Source organism: Rousettus aegyptiacus, unplaced genomic scaffold (assembly GCF_014176215.1).
Source record: "Rousettus aegyptiacus isolate mRouAeg1 unplaced genomic scaffold, mRouAeg1.p scaffold_m13_p_14, whole genome shotgun sequence".
Classification (NCBI taxonomy): Eukaryota; Metazoa; Chordata; class Mammalia; order Chiroptera; family Pteropodidae; genus Rousettus; species Rousettus aegyptiacus.
In genome coordinates, this window is record NW_023416289.1 from 7,704,817 (window position 1) to 7,727,965 (window position 23,149).

General features: G+C 56.7%; 2 protein-coding genes across 11 annotated transcripts in view; both read left to right on the forward strand.

The window, feature by feature from the left end:
- NLRC5 (NLR family CARD domain containing 5) overlaps positions 1 to 8,380 on the forward strand; it is a 76,342-nt gene extending 67,962 nt beyond the window's left edge. For 8 of the 10 annotated variants that reach the window (XM_016128479.2, XM_036231303.1, XM_036231300.1 and 5 more), the window contains 11 exons: positions 983 to 1,066; positions 2,231 to 2,314; positions 2,831 to 2,914; positions 3,200 to 3,283; positions 3,434 to 3,511; positions 4,218 to 4,301; positions 4,387 to 4,458; positions 4,718 to 4,801; positions 6,044 to 6,127; positions 6,423 to 6,506; positions 7,288 to 8,380. In XM_016128479.2, the coding sequence (XP_015983965.2) occupies positions 983 to 1,066; positions 2,231 to 2,314; positions 2,831 to 2,914; positions 3,200 to 3,283; positions 3,434 to 3,511; positions 4,218 to 4,301; positions 4,387 to 4,458; positions 4,718 to 4,801; positions 6,044 to 6,127; positions 6,423 to 6,506; positions 7,288 to 7,399 (934 nt within the window). In that variant the 3' untranslated portion in view covers positions 7,400 to 8,380. The remainder of the gene's footprint in view (positions 1 to 982; positions 1,067 to 2,230; positions 2,315 to 2,830; positions 2,915 to 3,199; positions 3,284 to 3,433; positions 3,512 to 4,217; positions 4,302 to 4,386; positions 4,459 to 4,717; positions 4,802 to 6,043; positions 6,128 to 6,422; positions 6,507 to 7,287) is intronic. The other 2 variants (XM_036231301.1, XM_036231304.1) reach the window with 1 other exon arrangement.
- Positions 8,381 to 15,720: 7,340 nt separating this feature from the next.
- Positions 15,721 to 23,149, forward strand: part of CPNE2 (copine 2) — a 38,692-nt gene continuing 31,263 nt past the window's right edge. The window contains exon 1 of the mRNA XM_016128481.2: positions 15,721 to 15,926. The gene's annotated coding sequence lies outside the window, so the exon portion shown is untranslated. The remainder of the gene's footprint in view (positions 15,927 to 23,149) is intronic.

Here is a 23,149-nt window from a genome sequence, read left to right on the forward strand (position 1 = left end):
CCAGCAGTTTGCACTCGCAATGGCCAAGGGCAGGGATCTCGGCTGGGAGCCACACCACCCGGGTTCAACACTTAGTAGGGTGACCAGCTGTCCCAGTTCACCCAGGGCTGAAAGTCCTACACACCAGAAAACCCTTCGATTCTAGGCAAACCAGGACAGTTGTCACCTCTCGGCTCTACCTCTTAATGTGTAATCTTGGGCAGGCTACTCAACTTCTCTGTGCTTTTTTCTTTATTTTCTTATTATGGTGACATTGGTTAACAGAATCCAGTGAGTTTCAAGTGTACCCGTCAACAGTAAGGCATATTTTAACTTTGAGGATAACAGCTGCGCCTTCTTTCTCGGGTGATTGTGGGGATTAAATGAGATGATACATGTTAAGTCCTTAAAACAGAGCCTGGCACAGAGTTCTCACTTAAGGAGTGTTGGCAATTATTGTGATGATTCCCCTCTCCCGCCGGGGCCGGGGGCCGGAAGTAGCAGGATCCCATGAGTGACACGTCGTTGGAGCCCAGGAATGAAAATGCTACAGCCTGGGCTTTTGTTCCTGATTCTGTCCCTTTCTGTGTGTGACTTTGAACAAATTTTGTAACTCTCTGAACCTCAGTGTTCCTCCTCTGTCAAATGGGGACGATAATAGAGCCATGTCTCGGGATGGCACGGAGCCCCGTGCCTGGCCCAGAGTTATATGCTAGAAGTGTGGTCGCTATGGTTACTGATCAGTCGTCTGGATCCAGTGTGATTTAGAAATAGAACTGCTGCTTGGGTGGTCTTAATACTCGGTGCAGAGAATCAGCATCTGGATCCCCCGGCGCAGTTTCGTACAATATTTTACACTGCGAGGTTATAAGTAGCTGTCTTGGCGGTCCCTGGGTGTTGCTAAGCACCGGGTCCTCAAGCAACGGGATGGGACGGACCTCGGTCTGCACCTGGGACCCAGCCCCAGTGATGCCAAGTCCTCCTCTGGCCTCCTCTCCTCCAGCCTCAGCAACTTCCTGCTGGGAGGCCCCACCCTGGCTGCACTCACGGAAGGACTAAGCCATATGACCTTCCTGCAGAGTCTCTGGTGAGTAACCCCATGGGAATGCACGGGAGGGTGCGCTCCCTGCCCCGTTGGGCCCACCGCACAAGGAAGCACTGCGGGCGCCTCCCCAAGGACCCTCGGTGCTCTTGTCCTTGGGACATTCTTGTACTCTGCCAGGTCCGTGCCAGGGCCCTTGCCTTTTAATGCCTCCAGCTTCCACCCAGTTACAAAAGTGGCCCCAAGGGTTGGGGCCAAGTCCTAGAACAACCCTAACTGTGCACAGATGCACCCTGAGTTCTGGTTCACGTTTCTGGGTCCATGGGTCTGGGTTGCCTAGAGTCTGCGTTTCTAACATGCTCCCAGGCGATATTAATTCTGGGGCCACAAACCACACTCCGATCTGGTGACCTTGATAGTCTCCCGATGCCCCTGGCCACTTTGATAAACATCACGCGCTCTTTTCATGTGACTTTTCAAAATATAAAATATGGCAACTAAAAACAAACCCAAGCATGACACAAAGCATTGTTTTGTTTTTATCCAAGTCCCCACTCTCACTCTGGCAGTGCGGTGTGCATAGGAAATGAGGTCGAAGAATTTGGGGGAGCGTGTCCTAGGGGGCCGGATCATTTCACCCAAAATGAATTCACTGAAAGGCAGTTGGCAAAAATTTAATTTGCAAAACAAAAGAAAACAGCCCCCAGATGCCTATTTACTGCGAAGTTAAGTTCGCATCAGCTGCTTTTTATTTTTCCCCAGAGGCGGGGCGAGGTTAAGGTGCAGAAAAAACAATAAATTAGGTTTAAGGAAAAACCCACCATTTGCATAGATTAGAGCAAGATGCGCCTGTGGCACCGATTTGCCTGAGCTGTGGAACCCACGTGAAGTTGGCCTGGAGACCCCCGACACGGGCCGAGGCCAAACCGAAACACGTGGCCACCTGCCCCGGGCCAGCAGACCTGTGTCCACTGCGCCTGCGACTCACTGGGAATTCTCGGGCCAGTCATGGCTCCTCCCTGGGCCTCTGTTTTCTCACCTGGACATTGGGCGCAGTCATGCCCACCTTGCCCGTCCTTCTCCCCCTCTAAGTTTCATGACTGGCATGAGCTCCTAGATGGGTCAAGGCTTTGCGAAGGGCAGAGTTCAGCGCCCGCAAAGGCCTTTGCTCCTGACTCGGGCCTCTTGGTCTGTTTCCCGCTTCTCCAGTCTGTGCAGGAACGACATTGGTGACGTCGGCTGCTACCACCTTTCCAAGGCTCTCAGAGCTGCCACCAGCTTGGAGGAGCTGGGGTGAGTTGCCTGTCCCTCCGCTGGGCCCAAGACAACTCTGCCAGGTCTGCTGGCCCGGGACAGGCGGCCACGTGTTTCGGTTTGGCCTCGGCCCGTGTCGGGGGTCTCCAGGCCAACTTCACGTGGGTTCCACAGTTCAGGCAAATCGGTTCCACAGGCGCATCTTGCTCTAATCTCGAGGACACTTGTCCCTTTCACCCACTTCCTCACAGCGTAAACCCAGACTTAGAACCTGGTGGACTCAAAGGCAGGATGTGAGAGTGCTGATCGCGGCCAGAGGGATTCAGGGCAGATGCCAGGGAGAACACACACACACACGCACACACACACGCACGCACGCACGCACGCAGGATGAGGGTTTGGCGCCCTCACCCGGCCTAGGGGGCGGGGCTTTAGCAGTGTGAGCCCAGGCCTGGCTCTAGACTCAGCCCCCTCCTGCTCTGGGATGGAGACAGGGACAAGATGAGGCGGGTGGCAGGCCCATGGTTCGAACTCCACTGCTGTTCTTTCCTCCAGCTTGAGCTACAACCAGATTGGGGACACCGGTGCCCAGCACTTAGCTGCCGTCCTGCCGGGGCTGCCTGAGCTCAGGAAGATAGAGTGAGTGCCGGTCCTGCTCATCCGGGCCCTTGGTGGCCGCCCCATGGCCCAGGGACACACCGGCTTCTGGCTCAGGCTGACATTCCTACCTCAACTTCAGTGTCCGGGCCGTGGGGTTGGGTTACCTCCTGGCCCTGCTGACTTTGGGACCTTGAGCCAGCCCAGCCCCTGCCCCTCTCTGGGCCGTTCTGCCCCATCAGGCTAGGAGGGGGTGTGTGTGTGGTGTTGCAGAGGGGTGCTGTCTCTTAGGGGGTTCCGAGGGTCTGACACCTGCCTCTCCCTCAGCCTCTCAGCAAATGGCATCGGCCCGGCCGGGGGTGTGCAGTTGGTGGAGTCTCTCACCCTCTGCAAGCACCTGGAGGAGCTGATGTGAGTATGTTCCCAGGTGGACTGACTACCCTCTGCCCTTTGTGTCCCCATGGCCTACCTAGCCCTTGTCTCCCCCGATGGGCACAGGGCAGGGTGGGGGTCTCGGGCAGGCCGGCCCCGCGCTCACCCTCATCCCTTCTCTTCTTCCAGGCTCGGCTACAATGCCGTGGGGAATCCCACAGCCCTGGGGCTGGCCCACGGGTTGCCCCAGCACCTGAGAGTCCTGCAGTGAGTGTCCCTCTGCCCGTGGTGTGTGCAGGGCTAGCAAGGCAGGGTTCTGCCAGGACCACCTGGGGGTGGAGGTCCTCATCGGCCGAGTACCAGAGCTGGCTGCCCCATGCCCTGCCTCTGGAGTCTGGGGCAGGGAAATCAGGAGCCTCGGCCTAGTCCCGGCTCTGCCACTAGCCCCTGGGTGCTTGTGGCCAAGTCCTTGTCCCTGCTGAATTCCAGCTTCCTCATCTGCAAAATAATTGCAACAATCCCAGCTCAGGGTGCCTCTGAGCCTACCTCTGAGAGTGAGCCAGGAGTGGCAGCGAAGGGCCGTGTGGGAGCAAAGTGCCGAGGAGCATGGCCCCAGCACTTTACAGTCTATGTCCATGGTCTCGTCTGAGCCCCTCAGCAGCCCTGTGGGGCCTGGACCTCTATTCGCTCCATTTTACAATGGAGTTAAAGGGAGGAAAGGTATGGAGAGATCACCTTATCACTACATGAAGGAGCCAGGCCTCGAACTTGGGATCTCAAAGCCCAAAGCCAGGGCCCTTGATACCCAGCCAGGTCCTGTATGGGTGGGGAGGAGGCTTGGGATAGCAACTACCCAGAAACAGTCTAAGGTTTGGTGGTACAGCCTGAGGCAAGGCTGAGGGTGGGGGGATGCAGTCCCCCAATCCCCATACCGAGTCCCCCAGGCTCCCCTCACCCTTTCCCCTTTCCCCAGCCTACCATCCAGCTGTCTGGGCCCAGAGGGGGCGCTGAGCCTGGGCCAGGCCCTGGATGGATGCCCACATGTGGAAGAGATCAGGTGAGTAGGGAGCATGGAGCCTGGGCAGGAGGACAGGCGGGGAGGGTCTGCGGATTCCTCTCACAGGCGTCTGTCTGCCCTGCAGCTTGGCCGAGAACAGCCTGGCCGGAGGGGTCCCACATTTCCGTCAGGGGCTCCCACTGCTCAGGCATATAGAGTAAGTACTTCCTCTGACTACCTGTGGGGCTGGGCTTGGGAGGAAGGGGCAGCCTTTCCCTGGCTGAGCCTGACACCTGGGAGAGCCTTGGAAGGGACAGAGGCCTCAGGTACAGAAGGAGCCTGGGGCAAAAAGGAGGACTTTCCTAAAACTCCCACCCTGCCCTGCCCTGGCCACTCCGCTCCCTCCTGGGGAGAGGGGACCCACTGCAGATGCTCTGGACTGGGACACCTCCATCCCACCCCTTCTTTTTCCCCAGCCTGGTTTCGTGTGAGATTGACAACCAGACTGCCAAGCCCCTCACTGCCAACTTTGCGCTTTGCCCGGCCCTGGAGGAGATCCTGTGAGTGGCGGGGAGAGCCCTAAGCTGGGAAAAGCGGGCCTCCTGGGACGCGGCCCCGCCCACCCTCCAGCCTGGAGGCCTGGAGGCCTGGAGCTGGTCCCTTCCTCCCAGAAGTTCTCCCATCTGTGGGTGGGATGGCCACTCTCCACTCTCACTCAAACCTCCTCTGCATGAAGTTTTAACACTGGAGCCGGGAGTGACTCTGAGCCAGGCCACTCAGCCTTCCTGCCTGTTTCCCCACCTGGCGGGAGAAGAGGTGCCCCAGACAGTCTCTAAAGGCTCTTTGCCCTGACCTTCCCTCTGTAAGGTGGCTGGATGGACCAGCCTGGTTTACGGAGCCTTAAATTCTGAAGCAGCTGTTGGTAGGGAAGAGCGGCTGAAGCCAGCAAGTCCCTGACCTGCCCACTGGCCAGGCCCACTTCCAACCCCCTGTTGACAATCAGAGGTGCTGGGACCTCGGGGCCTTGCTACACGGCCTCGGGTCAACTAGACTGCCAGGACTAGCCTGGGACCCTGACCACAGGATGGAAGAAAATGCCGTTTCCTAAAGGACAGGGTACAAGTGATGATAAGATTTCACGTTTACACCCTAAAGGTTTCAACCCTTGTCATTGCACTAAGGGGACAGTCTCAGACCGCGCTAACTCGTCTCTAACACCTAACACTGGTGATTGTCCTGTTGTGCCAGAGGAGAGCAGGCCGCAGGCTCAGCGCCTTGGGAAAGACATACGTTCCGGCTGGAAGTTAATACTGTCGTTCGCGCTGCATTTTTTATCCTTGTCGCTGCCTTCTACTTAGCGTCCTAAACCTAAGTTTCCCATCGACGATAATGATGACGTTTCCTAAGATTAATTTCTTAAAGTTAAAAGAAAGAGGGGAGGGAGGACCGATTGAGAGAGAACCACGAGACAAATGCTGAGGCAGGAAGTGCCCGGAGGGGACGGCTGTGAAGGGGGCACAGTTTGGCGCGTGGCGTCGCCCCCTCAGACCGCGTGTTCGGAACTCTTGAGACAGCCAGGTCCCCAGCTTTCCGGGTTCTTGAGGGGCGAGCAGCTCGGGAATGGGGCCGGGGGAGGAAGGGCCTTTGGGGAGGGCACCCGAGCGTCCCACTGGAGTCTCCCTTATAACTGCACAGCACCACCACCCCCCCGGGGGGCCCCAGCGCTCCCCACCTGCCTCCGTGTCTTCACCCCTCCACCTCACTGCCCTCTTGCCACTGACCTTAGGTCCCCTACCCTGCAGGCTGTCCTGGAATCTGCTCGGGGATGAAGCGGCTGCCGAGCTGGCCCGGGTGCTGCCGCGGCTGGGCCGGCTGAAGAGAGTGGAGTATGAGGGGCACAGCCTGGGAGGCCGGGGCGGGGGGGCAGGCGGGGCCCGAGGGGGACCTACGTCCTGGGGAAAACCGGGAGGCCACTGGGTCAGGACCCTGCCTTCCAGGGAGCCCTCCTTGACTTACACACACAGGTCCGCTCCAAGCCATTGCCAAGCTTAGTTGTCCCTGGGTCCCAGTCTTCCTGTACTGCTGTGTGTTGAGTTCTCTGAGCAGATGTGCGGGGAGCCCCTGTGCCCGCATCTCAGGCCAGTCTCTCTCTTTCCCCTTCCTCTGCTGTCCATTGGGAAGCCTGGAGAAGAATCAGATCACCGCTCATGGGGCCTGGCTTCTGGCCGAAGGGCTGGCGCAGGTGTCTGGCATCCAAGTCATCCGGTAACAGGGGCTTGCGGAGGGATGGGGGGGGGGAGCCCACACCAACCCTTACAATGTAAGGCGACCCCCTGTGGGAGGAGGCAGCACCTGGGTTGGGGATTATCGAGGAGACCCCAACCACTCCACCAAGATTTAGGCCCCAAGCAGACCTGGGTCAAACTCCAGCCCTGCCATCTGCCAATCGTGTAACTTGGCATCAGTAAACTCAACGTCTCTGAACCTCGACATCCTCCTCTTTGGGGATAATGACAGTATTTACCTGTGAGGATTAAGGGATTGCATAAAGCACTGAGCACAATTCCTGGCACGTAGTAAGCACTTAAAATGGTAGCTATAATCAGAGCCACCCCGGACAGTCCTAGAGATTGTGCACCGCATTAAGGTATTGCTTCCGAGGGATGCCATTCACAGAGTAAACATGCTAGAATTCAAGTAGATCGTAGTGGAGTGTCTTGTTCTTTAAAAATCAATGTATTGTGACAATTTCAGACAATGGAAGTAGAATGTCTTAAATGAGGGGCACTCTTTCCTTATTTGCACAGTGTGTCCTATGAACGGGGACCTAGCTGGGGTCACTAGCTCCTGGGGAAGAAGACTGAGGGGAAGAGGCAGGGGGTGGGTATGGGGGACCTAGCGTAGCCATGCTGGTCTGATGCCTGCCTCTGCCAGGTAACTCCGGGCACCGCTCTTCCCCTGGGGGCCTCAGTCTCCCCAGCTGTCACTAGGACAGAAGGCGGCGAGAAGAGGGCGGGTGCCGAGTGTCTGTCTCTGTGTCCCGCAGCCTCTGGAATAACCCCATCTCCTCCGACATGGTCCGGCGTCTGCAGAGCCAGGAGCCCAGGCTGGATTTTGCTTTCTTCTCCAACCAGCCACAGGCCTCTCGGGGCACTTGACGGCCCTCTCAAGGCCCTTCAAACCCAGCCAAGTGACGCCCGCTTGCACCCACCATGATAGAGGGCTTCAGTAGAAGCCTCAGCCGGGTGCCCCTGCACCCTGCCTCAGGAGGGAGGGACGCGTTTGATCTGTTACAGTCTTCAAGGAGGACCTATTAGGGGACCAGGAGCCTACTGTGGCCCATACACTACCCTGTTTACATGTGACACGTATGACCAGTAGCAACATGTGGTACTATGAGGTGTTATGATGTGACACATGACAGAGAAGGTCACACGTGGCAGAGTTCCATGTGGCATCACACGGAACAGCAGTGTGGCCTGTGGGTCAGAGCCATGGACCCCAGCACCACGTGTGGCAGGACACATGGGTGGTGGTCCAGACGTGATGCATGACAGATTTCCATGTCCTGTGCCACGTGGCCGGCCAAATGCTCTCGGGCTGGTCCAAGAGCTAATTTATTACTTTTGTAAAAACCAGTATGTATTTATAGATTGCATTTCCAGGGTAGTTAACGCAAAGAATGTCTTCCGCCCAGAACTGGGATAGAGAGACGATCTAAGCACTGACCGGCCCACTGGCCCAAGCCTCTGGGCCAAGCCGGGGACTCCACCGTGAGGCTTCCGGATGAGTCCTCTCCTGCCTCAAGCCTCACGTTGCCCAGCTGTACACTGGATGACCCCCTCTTTTTAAATGCCAGCTTCCAGGACCTTGGGCCCAGCCTGACCTGGAGGACAGATGGGCAGTCTGTCTTGTGTACGGGATGAAGCAGGTCTCTAGGTATAACGGATGGACAATGCCAAGGTCATCAGGCAAGGCCATGGGGTCCAGCCACTACCTCAGCGGGATCCGGGTGAGCTCCCAAGGGCTGCATGTCACACTGCATATGTAACAGTGTTCCCGTTACTCCCGAGAGGGCACAGAGATGGCCCTGCTGCACTCTAAGCCAGGTGTGACCAATAAACATAAATGGTCTCCAGCCTCTGGCCTGAGTCTCCTGTGTCCGTCCCAATACCTCGCCCAAGTCGGAAGCGGTTCATCTCCTGCCTCAGGGCCCGGTGCGGAGAGCAGCCCACAGAGAAGTGTGCTCAGAGGAGTCAGGAGACATGGGGTCGTGTCCACGCTCAGACGGTCCTGTGATCGTGGACAAGCGACCTCTCTCCAGAAGTCACCTCCCTCATGAGGGCATTACAGAAGCTTGACATGCAGGAAACCTTCTTTGTTGGACTTGCATGATGTGTCAACTCTTTTCTGAATTAATCGTTGATATTTAAGATCGGGAACTTTTACATAAAAATCCAGGTTTGCAGCTTCTCTCAGGTGCTAGTCTAGCATTCCCACCCAAGGGTAATCTGTCGGAGCCGTATGACTGTGCCCTTTAGATGTGGCGCACACCCCTCGGTGTCCTGCAGTTCTCACCACTCCTCAGTGACCTCTCTCCCATTCTGCTGCTTGCCTGGTCCTTGCGAGCACCTGGAAACTTTGGGCTTAGATGGTTTCCACAGGCGGGCGGTACATTAAGAACATGACCTTGGAGGGCGGACGAGCATGGAATGTGACCTTTTGCTGCCTGTCTTCGAGGTCAGGAACTGTTTCTGTGCCTGAGTTAGTAATAGCCCCCGACCCTCAGGAATTTTGGAGGAGTCAAGGGAAGCAAGGTATGCAAAGTCCCTACTATGAAGAAGAGGTAGGTATGGTTACATGCTAGTTCCCTTCCCCTTTTAAGGTTCAATATCATATGAGATGGAGAGATGCTTGAAATAACAGTCGAACAGCACCCCATTCCTGGTCACCTGCCTGTGGGCTGAACAAGTTGATCTCAGGCGAGCCTTCCTCCAAAGCTGCTCCCTGTTGCAAAAAGCGGGCAGGGAAAGTGCAGTTACTGCCGAGCACCACTGGAGGGCAGGCTGGCCCACGGGTGATTCTTGAGATACTTTCCTTTGTCATTGGACCCAGAATGAAGTTAAGAGGTAACGCTAGGGGCTGTTTCCACCTGGTTTAGGAGCCTGGGGTGTCCCGGCCTGCTAGGGGCTCACCTGGATGGCTCAGCCCTGTCTTTTGCCACCCTCCACGTTGTCCCCGGTGCCCTGCCACACATGAGGAGAAAGTTCTCTTGTCACGTGCCAAGCGCCCACACCCCATGCAGGGACACCCACACCTGGCACCAAGCAGGGGCAGCAGCCTGGTCATGGGGAAGGGACTAGGCCTGTGGGAAATCCGAGAAGTTTACCTGGAAACCTTGGGTCCAAATTTCTGTCTCCCCTTCCCGGAAAATGATGCCAAGGTGACCTCGAGCCCTCAGGGTGCCCCTTCATGCCAAGGCAGGGGATTATACTGGCTCCTCCCCTTGCCCAAGATCGGCGTATGAGTCCCTCAAAGCCTGAAGATGCCTTGACCTGGGAAGTCACAGCTGGAGAAGAAACAGAGCCAGTTTCTCCCGGCCAGGTCGAATGCAGGGCCGGCAGCGCCCAGCACTTAGAAACATTCTTTTCATTCGCTGGCTTATTCATTTTACTTTTCCCTTCTCCTCCTTTCCCCTTAAACTCTGCCCACATTTTAAGCCCCAAGAAACTTTGAGCAGCTGCCCTGAAAAAGCCACGGTATTGTCAGCATTGCGGAGCTGGCTGGGCCCACCTCAGGTTCACGTGCAGTCACCTTGTTTATTTTATCAAGAAACTTGCTCTCCTACTAGCTGTCTACTTGGAGGCCTAGACTCTTTTTCTATCTAACAATGATGGGGCCCAGTCTCCCTGACCCCTTACTCCCAGAAGTAGGTTTTGTTTAAATATATACATGAAAAGAGATAAAATTCAAAGAAAAGTAAGGCTATGGGTCAGTAAACATTGTAACCAAAATGTTATTCCCGGTTCTGTACATGAGTCTTCTCACTAAGAATATGATCAGGCTGGTAAGTAGCCCTGTCTATCTGCAAGGCTGGGATAAGCTCATTTTGTTACTTTGTCTCTAGGCCTCCTTTGCCTCCTTTGCCTCCCCATCCTAGAGTTTTACAGATTGAATATCCACCTTTCTGATGGGAGTCACAGAATCTCGCTGCCCATCCTCACAGACCTCAGATCCTCCCAAATTGCCTCCTCTGTCCTTCCCCCAACGACACACGTCTAAAATCCTCTTTCCAGGCTGACACTTCTCAAATTATCAAATCAAACTTAAAGAAACTACGATATACATTGATTCATTGACTCGCCTGGGAATCTTGTTATCATGCAGATTATGAGTCCGGAGGTCTGGGGTGGGGTCCTGGGAGTTTGCATTTCCGAGAAGCCCCCTGATGGTGCCTATGCTGCTTGACCACACAGTGCTTAGTGAGACTGCAGACCGGTGAGTGGTTCTCAACCCTGACTGCATGGTTAGAATCCCCTGGGGAGCTTTTTAAATTCCTTTTTTTAAAATTGAATCTTTCTTTAGAAAGCTCCCTCAGCATGCTAAGGTGCAGCCACAGTGGGAGACCCACTGCCTCCAGGGGGTGTGCTGCCTCCCAGAGAGGCTAGGCAAGCCTTTGCACCCACCCCCCATTCTGTCCTGAGGTCCCTGGTGATCCTCTGTTCCCGGATGAGGACGCCCAGAGATTTTTCCTAACTTGCCCAAAAGCACACAGCCAGTAAGTAGTAGCACCAGGAATCGAACCTGGGTCTTTGTGACTTTTTTTTTCTACTTTTCTCCCCCAGTTTTACTGACATACGATTGGCATACAGCACTCCATAAGTGTCAGGTGTACGGCATAATGACTTGACTTACGTATAGTGAAATGACGACCACTAGAAGTTTAGTCAACATCCGTCATCTCACACAGACAGAAAAAAAAGAAGAAAATGCTTTTTCCTTGCGATGAGAAGTCCTAGGGATCTACCCTCTTTTCAACCTGCCAGTTCGAGACTCTTAACCCCGCAGGTGCAGCCCCCGTTTCCTCATCTGTACAATGAGGGGGTGAGCAAAACGGGGCAAGATACAAGGACCTCCTTTCTCCAGCTGCAGAGACGACCTTATGATTAATGTCTGTGCTCCCTCGGGGAGGGCTCTGAAGCCCCGCCGCCTGCCTCGCCAGGTGATATTTCTGTATATAACCACCCGTGACTCCTCTGGACCCACAGCCACGACCTCAGCAACGATCTCTCCCGTTTTACAAATGAGAAAACGGAGACCCAGAGAGCAATAAAACTTACCCAAGGTCACACGGGAGTATTGAGTGGGGCTCAGATTCCAACCCTGGAGCAAGAAGGAAAGGAAGACGTTGGGGTGGTCCCTGCCGGGGTTAACTGGTGTGCGGGTCTGCGCTGTCCTCAGATAGCAGGGCCCTGGGGAAGCTGGGAGGGCTGAATGCCCTTCCTGGCCCCGCGTCTGCCCCCAGCGCCACCCCTGCACGGCCCACGCCAGGCCTGCTGGTGGCAACCCCAGTCAGAATTGACCTGCCCTTGGGATACAATGGGAGCTTCCTGGGAAAGACCTTGCAGCGCTGGTTTGAGTTGAGCCGATGACATTCCGGGACAGCTGGTCTTTCTCCTGCCCCCGCAGCCACTCCGCAAAGCACCCCATGTGTCTCCCGCCCCCAGAGCTGGTGTCTCCCTCACTCTTGGCCCTTGAAAGCCACCTTTTTGCTCATCTCACACACGCCCCAGCCCTGCCTGGCTGCCCAGAAATCGACCTTTGTCCTGAGGAGGAGGTGACAAAAGAGGAGCCTTTGCTAGAGAACAAAGGCCATGTGGGGCCTGACTGAGCTGCTGAGTTACCAGGCCAGAGGCATCAGTCTCCAGCTCACAGCCCCCACCCCACACACGAAGCCCCAGCGCGAGGCTGGGCTGATGGAGCGGTCCGCAGCTGGCTGAGGGGCTTGGAGGGCTTGGCCTCCTTATCCTGGAAGGCGGCATCCTTGCATTAGGATAACTGTAAGCCTGGAACTTAAAAACAGCAAGAAGGACACACGAGCCCCGGTGTCGAGCCATGCCTGGTGCCATGCTAGCCACATGAGGGTCTCATTGAATTGGTACTAAATCTACCCTTCCGTCTTCTAGAAGAGGAAACTGGAGCCCAGAGGAATGAGCGAGCTCACCCAGGCAGTAACTGGAGAGGCTGGGATTAAAATTCGGGGCCATGATTCTATGCCTGAGGTTTGCCCCACCCACCTCTAACTGCAGGTCCTTGAGGGGATGTCCCCGTCACTGAGACGTCGCCATATCAACCCCCTGACAGACGGCGTTTTCCAGGGATGGCCACCACGATATCTCCCGTCCCACCTGCTCTTCCTACAATGTGACAGTGACACTCCTCTCACTGAGAGGCAGGGCCTCTGGAGTAGCGAGTAGAGCGGAAGTGACGTTATATGACTTGCAAGGCTAGGTCCTATAAAAGTTAATAAGGCTTCCACCTGAGTGCCTTGGGACACTCAGTCTGGGAACCCAGCTGTCATGCTGTGAGAACGCCGCGGCCACATGGCACGGTCATGGGTAGGTGTTCTAGCTGCCATTCCGGCTGAAGCCTCAGCTGACAGTCAACACCGATTAGCAGATATATGGGTGAGAAAGCCTTGTGGATGACCCCAGCCCCTATTGCAGCCTGACTGAGAAAGCCTGAGCTAGAACGCCCTGGTTGTGCACAGGTGGCCCCCAGAACCGTGAGAGGTAATAAGGTTTAGGGTGGTGTACGATGAACAACTGGATCGCCCTCCACCTCTCCTCCCTCCACATACCCCAAAGCCAGCAGGGCCAGGTACACAGGTGGCGCGCCGGGAAATGTCTTTCATTCACGAGCACACTGAGGTGTACAGGCAGCCCTGGTTCCTCTGGTCTGTCTGTCCGGACAGTCTGGACTGTGGAAATAAACGCCCAGATGGCAGGCGCTTCACACACACACACACACGCACGCACACACACGGATATACGCCTATTTAGGGAAATTCAGGCCTCCCAGGGTGAGGAAAGATGCTTCCAGCATCTCGCAGTCGCAGCCCTGTGTCGTGTGCGGACTGAGGATGGAGTGTAGAAGCAACTGATGAACGCTCGGCCTTAATTACCTGACCTCTGGGTTCTCCTGATCCCTGACATTGTTTCAGACTCAGACAGCTTTATGGAGCTAAAAGTCACATGCTATAACATCCACCCCTTTAAAGTGTACAGGTCAATGCTTTTGAGAATATCTTACAGTTTTGCGCCACCGTCTCTATAATCTAATTATAGACTATTTTTAACCAGCCCCGAAGAAACCCCGTACCAACCGCAGTCACGCCCCACCCTACCCTCCGGCCTCATGCAACCACTAATGTGTTTCCGTCGCTATGGATTTGTCTAGTCTGGACGTTTCACATAAATGGAATCATACAATATGTGGTGTGTGTGTGTGTGTTTTTTTTTTTTTCTGGACTGGCTTCTTTCACTTGGCTACCCATTCAGCCGTTGATGGACATTTGGGTTGTTTCCACTTTGAGGCTATTCTGAATCATGCTGCTCTGAACATCTGTGTACACGTTTCCGTGTGGACATGTTTCCATTTCCTTTGGGTAGATATCTATGAGTGGAATTGTCGTGACCCCCGGCCTTTGTACTCCGTCCCTTTGGCTGAAGATCTTCTTCCCCTTGGGCAGGCTCAACATCCTCCTCCTTAGGTCTCCTAGACTCACAGCGGTCCCCAACGTTTTTGGCACCAGGGACCTGTACTCCGATGAGAACCTAATGCCTGATGATCTGAGCTGGAGCTGAGGCGGTGATGCTGGCGCTGGGGAGCAGATGAAGCTTCCCTGGCTGGCCTGCTACTCATCTCCTGCTGTGCAGCCCGGTTCCTGACAGGCCCTGGAGCGGAACCGGCCACGGCCTGGGGTTGAGGACTCGTGCCCTAGAGGAAGCCCACTGACCCCATAGGCTGAGTTGGGCCTTCTGTGTCACCCTGCCTCCAACCTTTGCGCTTTTCATCTCGTAATGTCATTGCCTGGATCATCGTCTTGTCCGGATTAGGGGTGGAGATGGGAAAGGGAGGTGAGCAACTTGAGGGGAGGGACCCTGCTGGGGTTCACCATTGTCCATTCCAGTGCCTGGCTCTCCTGCTCTGGAGCAAGAAGAGAAGAGGGTTTCTGGGGGCCAGATCAATCGCGCAAGACTTCCTGGAGGAAGTGGGGCTGGAGCTGGATCTATAAACGGCTATAGATTGGAGATTGGCTCCCCCTAAAGCTGGGCTGAGGGCTTTGAGGACTTTGGGTGGGAAAAAGATGAAGAGAGCCTGAAGAAAGCAAGGATGGATGGAAGACAGGCAGGCAGAGAACAAAGCTCAGAGCCCTGGGGCTTGTTAGTGGGGCCCCTCTAAGACTGCAAAGTGCCTGTGACTCAGAAGTGGAGGGAGGTTGCGGGCTGCAGCGTTGAGTCTCCCAGTTAACTCTTACCTGCCTGAAATGGAAAACCCACAACCAGGCCTGTGCAGTAAACGCTCAGAGTCCCAGGGTCAAGGGCTTTGGACGTGGCCTTGAGATCTCAGACACAGCTCTGTTGTCTGAGGCACTGAATTTGGCGGAATGCGGGGCGAGGGGATAGGCCACGTAAATACCGCTGAGTGGCCTGTGGCATGGCATGAGCGCCCAGCGACGGACACGTTTCTTAAGAATTGGTACGACTTCTAGGGAAAAGAAGGCCTTTGCAAAAGGAGGGGCTTCAGCGCCAGGCCCTCAAGGACCCGCCTAATTGTCCTCTCTCTGACTAGCCCCAGGCACTGTTCAAACTGCCTTCATCTTACCGTCTTTGTCAGAAAAATATGTGTCATTTTCCCAGTCTCTAGCAGCAAGAAAATACCGAGCTCTTTTACTATCGAAAAAAAAATAAAAAGAAAGAAAAGGAAGAAAATACCGCGGTCCTGGTGTTGTCTAATACGGCCCAGAACCGAGCCCTGTGGTGTATCCCCGAGGGCGCGGCGCTGAGCCCGTCGGCCCTCGGGGTCAAGGCCACAGGCGGCGCCCTGGTGCCCAGCGGTTTTCGCGTCGGCGACCCCGAGCGCCCCGTGCTCGGAAGTCGGAGGCGCCCGCGGCCCCCGCGAGGCCGGCCCGGGAGGGTGCGAGCCAGCGGCGCTGCGATCGGCACAGTCCCAGCCTGGCACGCTCGGACCCTAGAATTCCGGCCTCGAACCTTCGGAGCCCGGGATGCCGGCCTCGCACACGCGGCGCCCGCGGCGCTGAGAGCCGCCAGTGCCCGGGCGGGACAGCGCCCCCGCCCCGCCCCGCCCGTTGGGAGCGCTCGCCCCTCCGGGAAGCGCGGCCTCGCCTCCCCGCTTCCCTCCCCACGCCCGCCCCCCCTCGGCCGGGGGGAGGAGCCCGCACCGCCGCCGCCGCCCGCCAGCCCTGCCGGCCCGGGAGAAGCGCCGGACCCCGAGCGGCGCGGAGCGCACGCGAGCTGGCCTTGGCCGCGCGGCCAGCGCCCGGAGCCTGCCCCGCGCCCGCGGGCTCGGCGGAGCAGGGCAGCGCCCGGGGATGCCCCGGCGGCCCGGAGCGCGGGCAGCGGCAGCCGCGCGGTGAGGGCGGCGGCGCCCCCGGGACCCGCGGTGAGTGGGGCCCGGGCGGGCCATGGGCGGGCGGGGCGCCCGGGCGCGAGTGCCCAAGTTCGGCCTTGGGGCTCGGCTTCGGGCGGGTTGGAAGTAAGCTGGATGTCGCCTCGGGGGACTGCGGCGCCCCAAGCCCCCGCCACCCGCGCGCACCCCAGACTCGGGCGCTTGGTGACTCAGCTCCGACCCAGCCACTCGGGGGCGCTCTGGCTTCACCCGGGCTGCGGAGCGGAAGGGGAGAAGGCAGGGTGCGGGAGTTGGGTAGCGCTCTCGGGGTTCTGAGCCCAGCTGTTTTAGGGACCCCCCTTACCTTCCCGAGGAGCCTGGGGCGTCTGGAAGGTGGAGACCCTGCCACCATTGCAGCTGCTGAAGACTTGAGGTCGAGCTGGCTCCTGACAGGCGCGGGTCCCTCTCCTGGTCCCAATACCCCGCTTCCTACCGCCCCCCCTCCCCCAGGGAACCGCCTGAGAGCCAGCTCCCAGCCTCGCAAGGGGGAGCGAGCAGAGGGAGTGGAGCTGGGCAGCTTCCCAGAAGTCGGAGTGTGTTTGCAAACTAGTTTTTTCGCCAAAGCTGTCTGGCACCTGTGTGTTGCGGGGGGGGGGGGGGGGGGGGGGGGGGGCGGGAGGTTGGAGAAAGAGGAAGAGGAAGGTTCTTCCTTCCTTCCCGTCCACCCCCCTCACCTCTTCTCTCAGCCCTGCTTTTCTGAAAATTGAGAGGTCTTTCTCTCCTCTTCCTAATCGCCCGGTGCCATCCTCCGGCCTCGCCCCCTTCTTCGGTTCCACAAGCCCTCCCTCGGTGAGGGACCTCTTTCAAAGGGGGTCATAGGTGGCACTGGAACCCAGGGCTCTCGTAGCCAGTTGGAGGTTCACGTTGCTGCCTGTGACCCCCAGCGCTGTTATGAATGGGGGGCGGGGTGGGCGACAAGGGCATGGGATCTGGGAAAATCATCTGAGTGGCCCTTTGTTTTGCCGGCACTTAGCTTTTGCTCACCTAGGGTTAAGGGCTGTCACGGAAAGGTGTGGAGGGGGCCTTTTCCGTTCCTTGGGGCACCCAGGGCTTCAGTACTTGGGGGCAGGAGCCCAGTTGTAACCTTCGAGGCTGCCGCGGGCCAGCCCTGATGGGGAGCTTTGGGGGACCTCGGTGGTGGCCCCCTCTACTGCCCCACTTCCACCCAGACCCCCGGTCCCTCTGAGCTCAAGGTCCTCATCTGTAAAATGGGCCTGTGCACCTGGAGGCTGGGAGCAAACGGAAAGGAGAGATTTTACTGCAAGCCCTCTGGTACCAGGGCACAGTGACCCAGTGTGCACCTGAGGCGGGCTGGCGGGCGGGCAGGGTAGCTGGCTGGGTCGCATCCGGGCAGGTTTCTTCATGGGGCTGAGAATGTGGCTCGGTGGGTTCTTCTCACCCTCTGCCACTTCCCGTCTGTGTGCCTTTCGCCCGTTGGGCTCAGGGGTTTTTGCCATCCGTAAAATGAAGCAAAGCATGACACAATCCAGTCTACAGGGCTGCCGGGAGGCTGGAGCCCAGGAAATGGGGAAGGAGAGGCGGGTGTTCTGCAAAGCGGGGTGCACTTGCTTCATGAATGGCAAGTGTGGTGTCTCTGGTGGTTTTTCAAGGGACCTCCCTCCCAGAGACCATGAGAATTAAAAGTTCAGAGACATAACAGGTAGGTCGAGAGAACCTCAGTTTCTATGCCCATACATAGTGAGAACAATATACCTCTATCATCTTTTAGGGTAATTCTGTATTCTTTAAAGGTAGTTATGAGAATTAAGTCAGGTAACAAAGGGTTCATGTGCCCTTGATAAGAGCTCCGTAACCATTAACCATCAGTGTCATTAGTCATGGGAATATTAGTACGCCTGATGTGGGTAACTGCATTTAGGATTCCTTCTGGGATTTTCTCAGGCCAGCCTGCTCCTCCCTGGAGAGATGAGCCTCCGAATTCAAATGTCTAACATCTGGGTTGTTCCAGGGGCAGGGTCCTCAGCGGGAAAGCGCTAGCACGCCCTGAAGAACTCCCTGGGGGATGGTAGATCTGTGGGAATTTCCATTTCTCCATCCTTGCGCTGGCCTCCCAGGGCCTTAAGGAGTGATAGAAAACGGGAGTGTATACTCTTCAGAATTCCCTCACTCCTGTCAGAGCAACTAGAGTTGTTGCCAGGTAGGGTCCCCCACTGAGAAGTCCCCAGAGTCTGCCTGAAGGAGGCCTCCTGGCCCCTTTCCTTTTCTCACCCTTACGGGGGGCTACTGAGTAGGGTACGATCATTGCAGGAGTCCAGCCCCTCCCCTTTGGAGAAAATGGCCTCAGAACGGGGATGGGATTCCCTCCCCTCCTGCCCAGCCCCCCTCAGGACACCTGGTGGGCTCCTTGGGAGCTGGGAGGCTGGGTCACCCTGGGGGCTTGGCAGGCAGCAGCTGAAGAAGGTGATGATCTGTCCCTCCCACACTGTCCAGAAGGGAGAATATGGGGTCCAGAGGGGATATGTGGCTTCCTGAGGCCCCAGCATGCTGAGGACTGAGTTGGGGTCCGAGGGGACTCTTGGCTCTGAGCCCACCATGTCCTGGAGCATTTTTTCCCAGCCCTGTCCACACTTGCTTCCTCCAGGGTCTGAGATGAGATTGCCTGCTAATTCCCCTCACTCTCACATCTCCTCGGTCAAATGTTTCCCCGGGGCATTAGTCTTATTTATTCACTTGTGTATCAGCTAATTATCTGCCCTTCTCCCCAAAGAGTGTCACCTGTATGTGAACAAATGTTAATTGAGCAGCTTCGGGGGGGCCAGGGACCATTCAGAAGCTGGGGGTAAACTGGGGAGCTCCAGATTGAGTAGGGGGACAGAGAGGCAAGCAAATGAACGCCATGACGAGAATGAAGCCGGGTGAAGCGACCGTGATGAGGGGTCAGTGTGGGGAGGGTCAGGGAGTCCTCTCAGGGAGGACGCAGAGACGTTCGAGCCAAGGCGTTCATTGTGGCGTTCGTCTCTCCGTCATGGCAGAATCTCGGCCTACCTGGTGCCCAGCAGGTACCTACCTACTGGATATTTTTGAATGAACGAATGCAGGAGGGAGGAGTGTCCCAGGCAGAGGAAATGGCACAGGCAAAAGCCCCGAGGCGGGAGGCGCTTAGTGTGTCGCGGGACCCCATTCTCCCCGCAACCCAGCCCTGTCTCCTTCAGGGGCTCTCGTGCCTCGTCGGGAACTGGGAGCATGTCGCCTGCCCACTGTGCCCTGGCTGCCCCATCCCCACGACACAGGAGAAAGCCTGCTCAGCTCCCAGCGGATGATGCTGTCCAACCCCTCCCTCCTGTTGGGACCCAGCAGTCCTTCTGAGTCACACCCCTGTAACCCCTGGCAGGGGATCAGTGTGCTGGGCAAGAGCAGGGCGGGGGTGAGAAGCCGGAGCCGCCTGGTGTCAAATCTGGTTTGCCGTGGACTAGCCGAGTGGCGTCGGGCAGTGTATTAGTTTCCCAGGGCTGCTGTAACAAGCTGGGTGGTTGAAAACAATAGAAATGTGTCCTCTCATGGTTCTGGAGGCCGGAAGTCCAAATTCAGGGTGTTGGCAGAGCCGCGTTCCCCGCGCAGGCTCTGGGGAAAGGTGCTCCCTTGCCTCTTCCGGCTTCCGGTGGCCACAGGCAGCCCCGTGGGAGCATCACTCCAATCTCTGCCCCCTCGTGGCTGTCTCCCCTCTGTGTCTTCACACTGTCCTCTCAGAAGGATGTCGGCTGTTGACGGTTAAGGGCCCACGCTCCTCCAGTGGGACCTCATCTTAACTAATTATATCGACTACCCTATTTCCAAGTAGGATCACATTCTGAGTACTGGGGGTGAGGGCTTCAACATATCTTTTGTGGGGGATACTATTCAACCTCAGGCAGGTTGCATAGCCTCTCTGTGCCTCAGTTCTCTGGTCCATAAAATGGGGTGGTACTAATAGGGTCTATCACGGTTGCAGAGAGGCGTAAATGGAATGACTTAGACCTCAGGACAGGTTGGGGCGCGCTGGAAGCCCACGTGGCAGCTGGGACCAGGAGCCGAAGAGCAGAGAGTGATGTCCTTGGCCAGGAGGACCTGGGTTTCCGGGTGTGGGCCTTTTGCCAAGGCTTAGAGAGGCCTTTCCCCATCGTCTGGATGAGAGAGGAGAGGTGGGTGCTTCTTCGGTGTGACAGGGTGTGGGGTGGGCAGCAAGAAAGCCACCAAACTTCCAGGAGCCGTTAACAAAAGATGGGGAGAGCCCCTTGTGCTAGGGGATGTGAGTGGAGGCTGCCCGCCACGGTCGGAACCCATGAGGGGCTTCGAATGACTATCTGGTCCTATCGGTCCAGAGATTCTGGGCGGGAGCTTGGGGCTGGGAGCCCAGAGAAGCCCGGGAAAAGACTGAGGGACATTTGTAGACTCCCCAAGGCTGCAAGGAGCCCAAGCCCTTGACAGGCAGGCAAACTGGGGCGCAGAGAGAAGAAGGGACTTGGGGGAGTTCACCAGAGAGTTGAGAGGTCCCGTCTCCTAGTGCTCCCCATGCCCATGCCCCGGTTGTTGTGGGCACCACTGCATAGGGCCCCGGGGCTGTGCCCCAGTGTCTGAGGCTGCTCCACAGCCCCCCTTTGAATGAAGCCAAGTTGGAACATCGTCGGTCGATGGTCACTGTCCATCCTCCATTAGCTTGGTCCACACTCTGAGCCGGGCCAGACCCACCCCGAGGTCCCCGAAGCACTTTACGCCTCCCAGAGTGCATCCGTGCCCATCTCTACTGCGCATCCTGGGAGGCGGGAGGGCAGGGCATCGCCAGCCCCACTTTGCAGACGAAGGAGCTGAGGAGGCGGTGCCGGTGCGTGGACTCCCTCGGGTAGGGTGGAGGCCACCTCACAGCCCTCTGGGGAGGCCCTGAGATGAAAGGCTGGGGAGCCCCTGGGCCAAGCCCTTCTGAACAAGGCTGAGCTGAACCAAGGGGCCTTGGGGTCCTGAAGGAGCCACCTCCCCCAGAGGCATAGCTTAGTGATTAGGGCTTAGGTGGGGGCTATAGAGAAGAGCCTCCTTCCAGGTGTGGTCTGGCGGAAGCTGGGGGCCTCGAGGGGCATCAGGGCCACCCCCTGCTGCAGCTTCCTCCCAGTGCTGTCTGCATCTATATTTATCCCCATAATGGCCTGGCTGCCTGTCGAGAGTGCAGCATCTTCCGAGCTCAGCAGCCTGTGCCTTAGCTAAGGTGGATAAGTGATTTGTGTCGAGAGGCCGCCCCCTACCTTGACAGGAGCCTGTTCTCTGGGGGCTGCGTGCCACTTGGCAGGAGCTAGTGCAGCAATGGGTGTGCAAGGAGGGCCCCAGAGAGTATGACAGCCTGGGGTTGGACCCCCCCCAACCCCTCACCAGACAACCAGGGCTGTGGGATTTCAAGGTAATGGGGCCACGGCTGGAAGGTGGAACCAGATAAACATTAAAGCCTTTTAGCTTGAGATTCTGAGAACTCATGATTCCAAAATTCCGGAATTCCCAAATCCCGGAGTTCTGCGGAAATAGAGTCCCGGGCTTCTACAGTTCCAAGATGCCTCAGACCCTTTTCCCTTCCCCTTCTCACTCTTCCTCACTTTCAAAAAACATTTGTCAAGCTCCCGTTCTAAGCCTCTCTGTGCACCTCTGTGCAACAGAAATGAAAATAAGATTGAGTTCCATCTTTAAGCTGAAGTGAGGGTGACATTTCCTAAGCCAGTGGTGACGATATGGTGACAATATAAAGTAGAGCAGACTTCCCACGTGCACACGCTGTTCACAAACCGAAAACATCTGTGATAGCGACACCCAGACCAAGAAACAAACATGTCCCATGGAAGGTCTTCAAGGAGCTGAAGGTTCCTGTGATGGTTAATTTTATATGTTGGCTTGGCTAGGCAATGGTGACCAGCTGTCTTGTTAAGCATCGGTCTGATATTGCTATGTAGATATTGTTTAGATGAGCTTAACACTTAAATCAGTACTTTATTAAAGCAGATTACCCTCCATTATGTGGGTGGGCCTCATCCAATCAGCCGAAGGCTGTAAAAGCAAAGACTAAGGTTTCTCCAAGAGGAAGGAGTTCAACCTCAAGACTGCAACGCAGAAACATTGCCCAGTTTTCAGGACACCTGACCCAACATGCAACTTCCAGAGTCAAACTGCAATATCAACTGTCACCTGAATGTCCAGCCTCCCCTCTGGCCCTATAGATTTTAGATTTGCCATCCCCACAGTTACATGAGCCAGTTCCTTAAAAGATAGCTCTCTTTTATATAGATATCTTATGGGCTCTGTTTCCTCCGGAGAACCCTGACTAATACAGTTGCCATTTGTCTTCCTGGATCTTCTCATCTGAGAAATGGGGTGAAGGAGGCAACTTAGATCTGGACGCATTCAAGACACCGCCGACCGTGCAGGTTCAGTAGATGCAGCCATCGGAGCCAGTGGGGACCTGGCGTCCGGTTAGCCAAGGGTTCTGGTGGACAGAGTGTTCCCATCTAGGCCGGAGTCGCGCACTCAGAGGTCTGCGGATTCGCGCGTGCGTTTTAGCCCACTGCAGAATCGCCGGGAGCCTTGTTCAAACACAGGTTGATACGTGCCACTCCGCTGACGCTGACGTGAAGCAGATCCGATTGGGGCCCGGGATGCCGCATTTCTAACAAGCTCCCGGGAGAAGCCGAGGCCCCCCATCTGGGAACCACACCCAGAGCAGGCGGAGCTAGGGCCACCCCGGGAGCCTCGACTGTCAGTGATTAGACCCCATGGAGCAGGATTTGCCACACTGGCGGGTTGGCGGGAGATGACCGGGAGGCCCTGAGCCTGTCTCTTTTCCCTTCCCCATGTAGCACCTCGGTCTCCTCTGGCATCCCTGCGCTTGGCCCGCCGGCTGAGCAGGGGTGTCTGGAGCCACATTTCTCAACCGGGTTTCACTCCGTGCCGCCTTTACTTAAAGCGCAAATTTCACGCATCTCCGGAGGTTTCGGTCTGCCCCACCTGGCCCATCCATCCAGAGCCGCTCACGATGGCGCAAGCTGCACAGTGTCAGTCTAAGTGCTTCGCCTCTCTCAGTCACAGTCCCGCCCCCTCAGGAAAGCACCATTATTGTTCCCATTTTACAGGGGGGGGGGGCGGAAACGTGCCTGAGGCCACACGGCAGGTAAGCAGAGCTGGGGATTCAAAGCCCGGCAGTCTGAGTCCAGAGTCTGTGCTCCTAACCACTGCAGGGTACTGACGGAGGA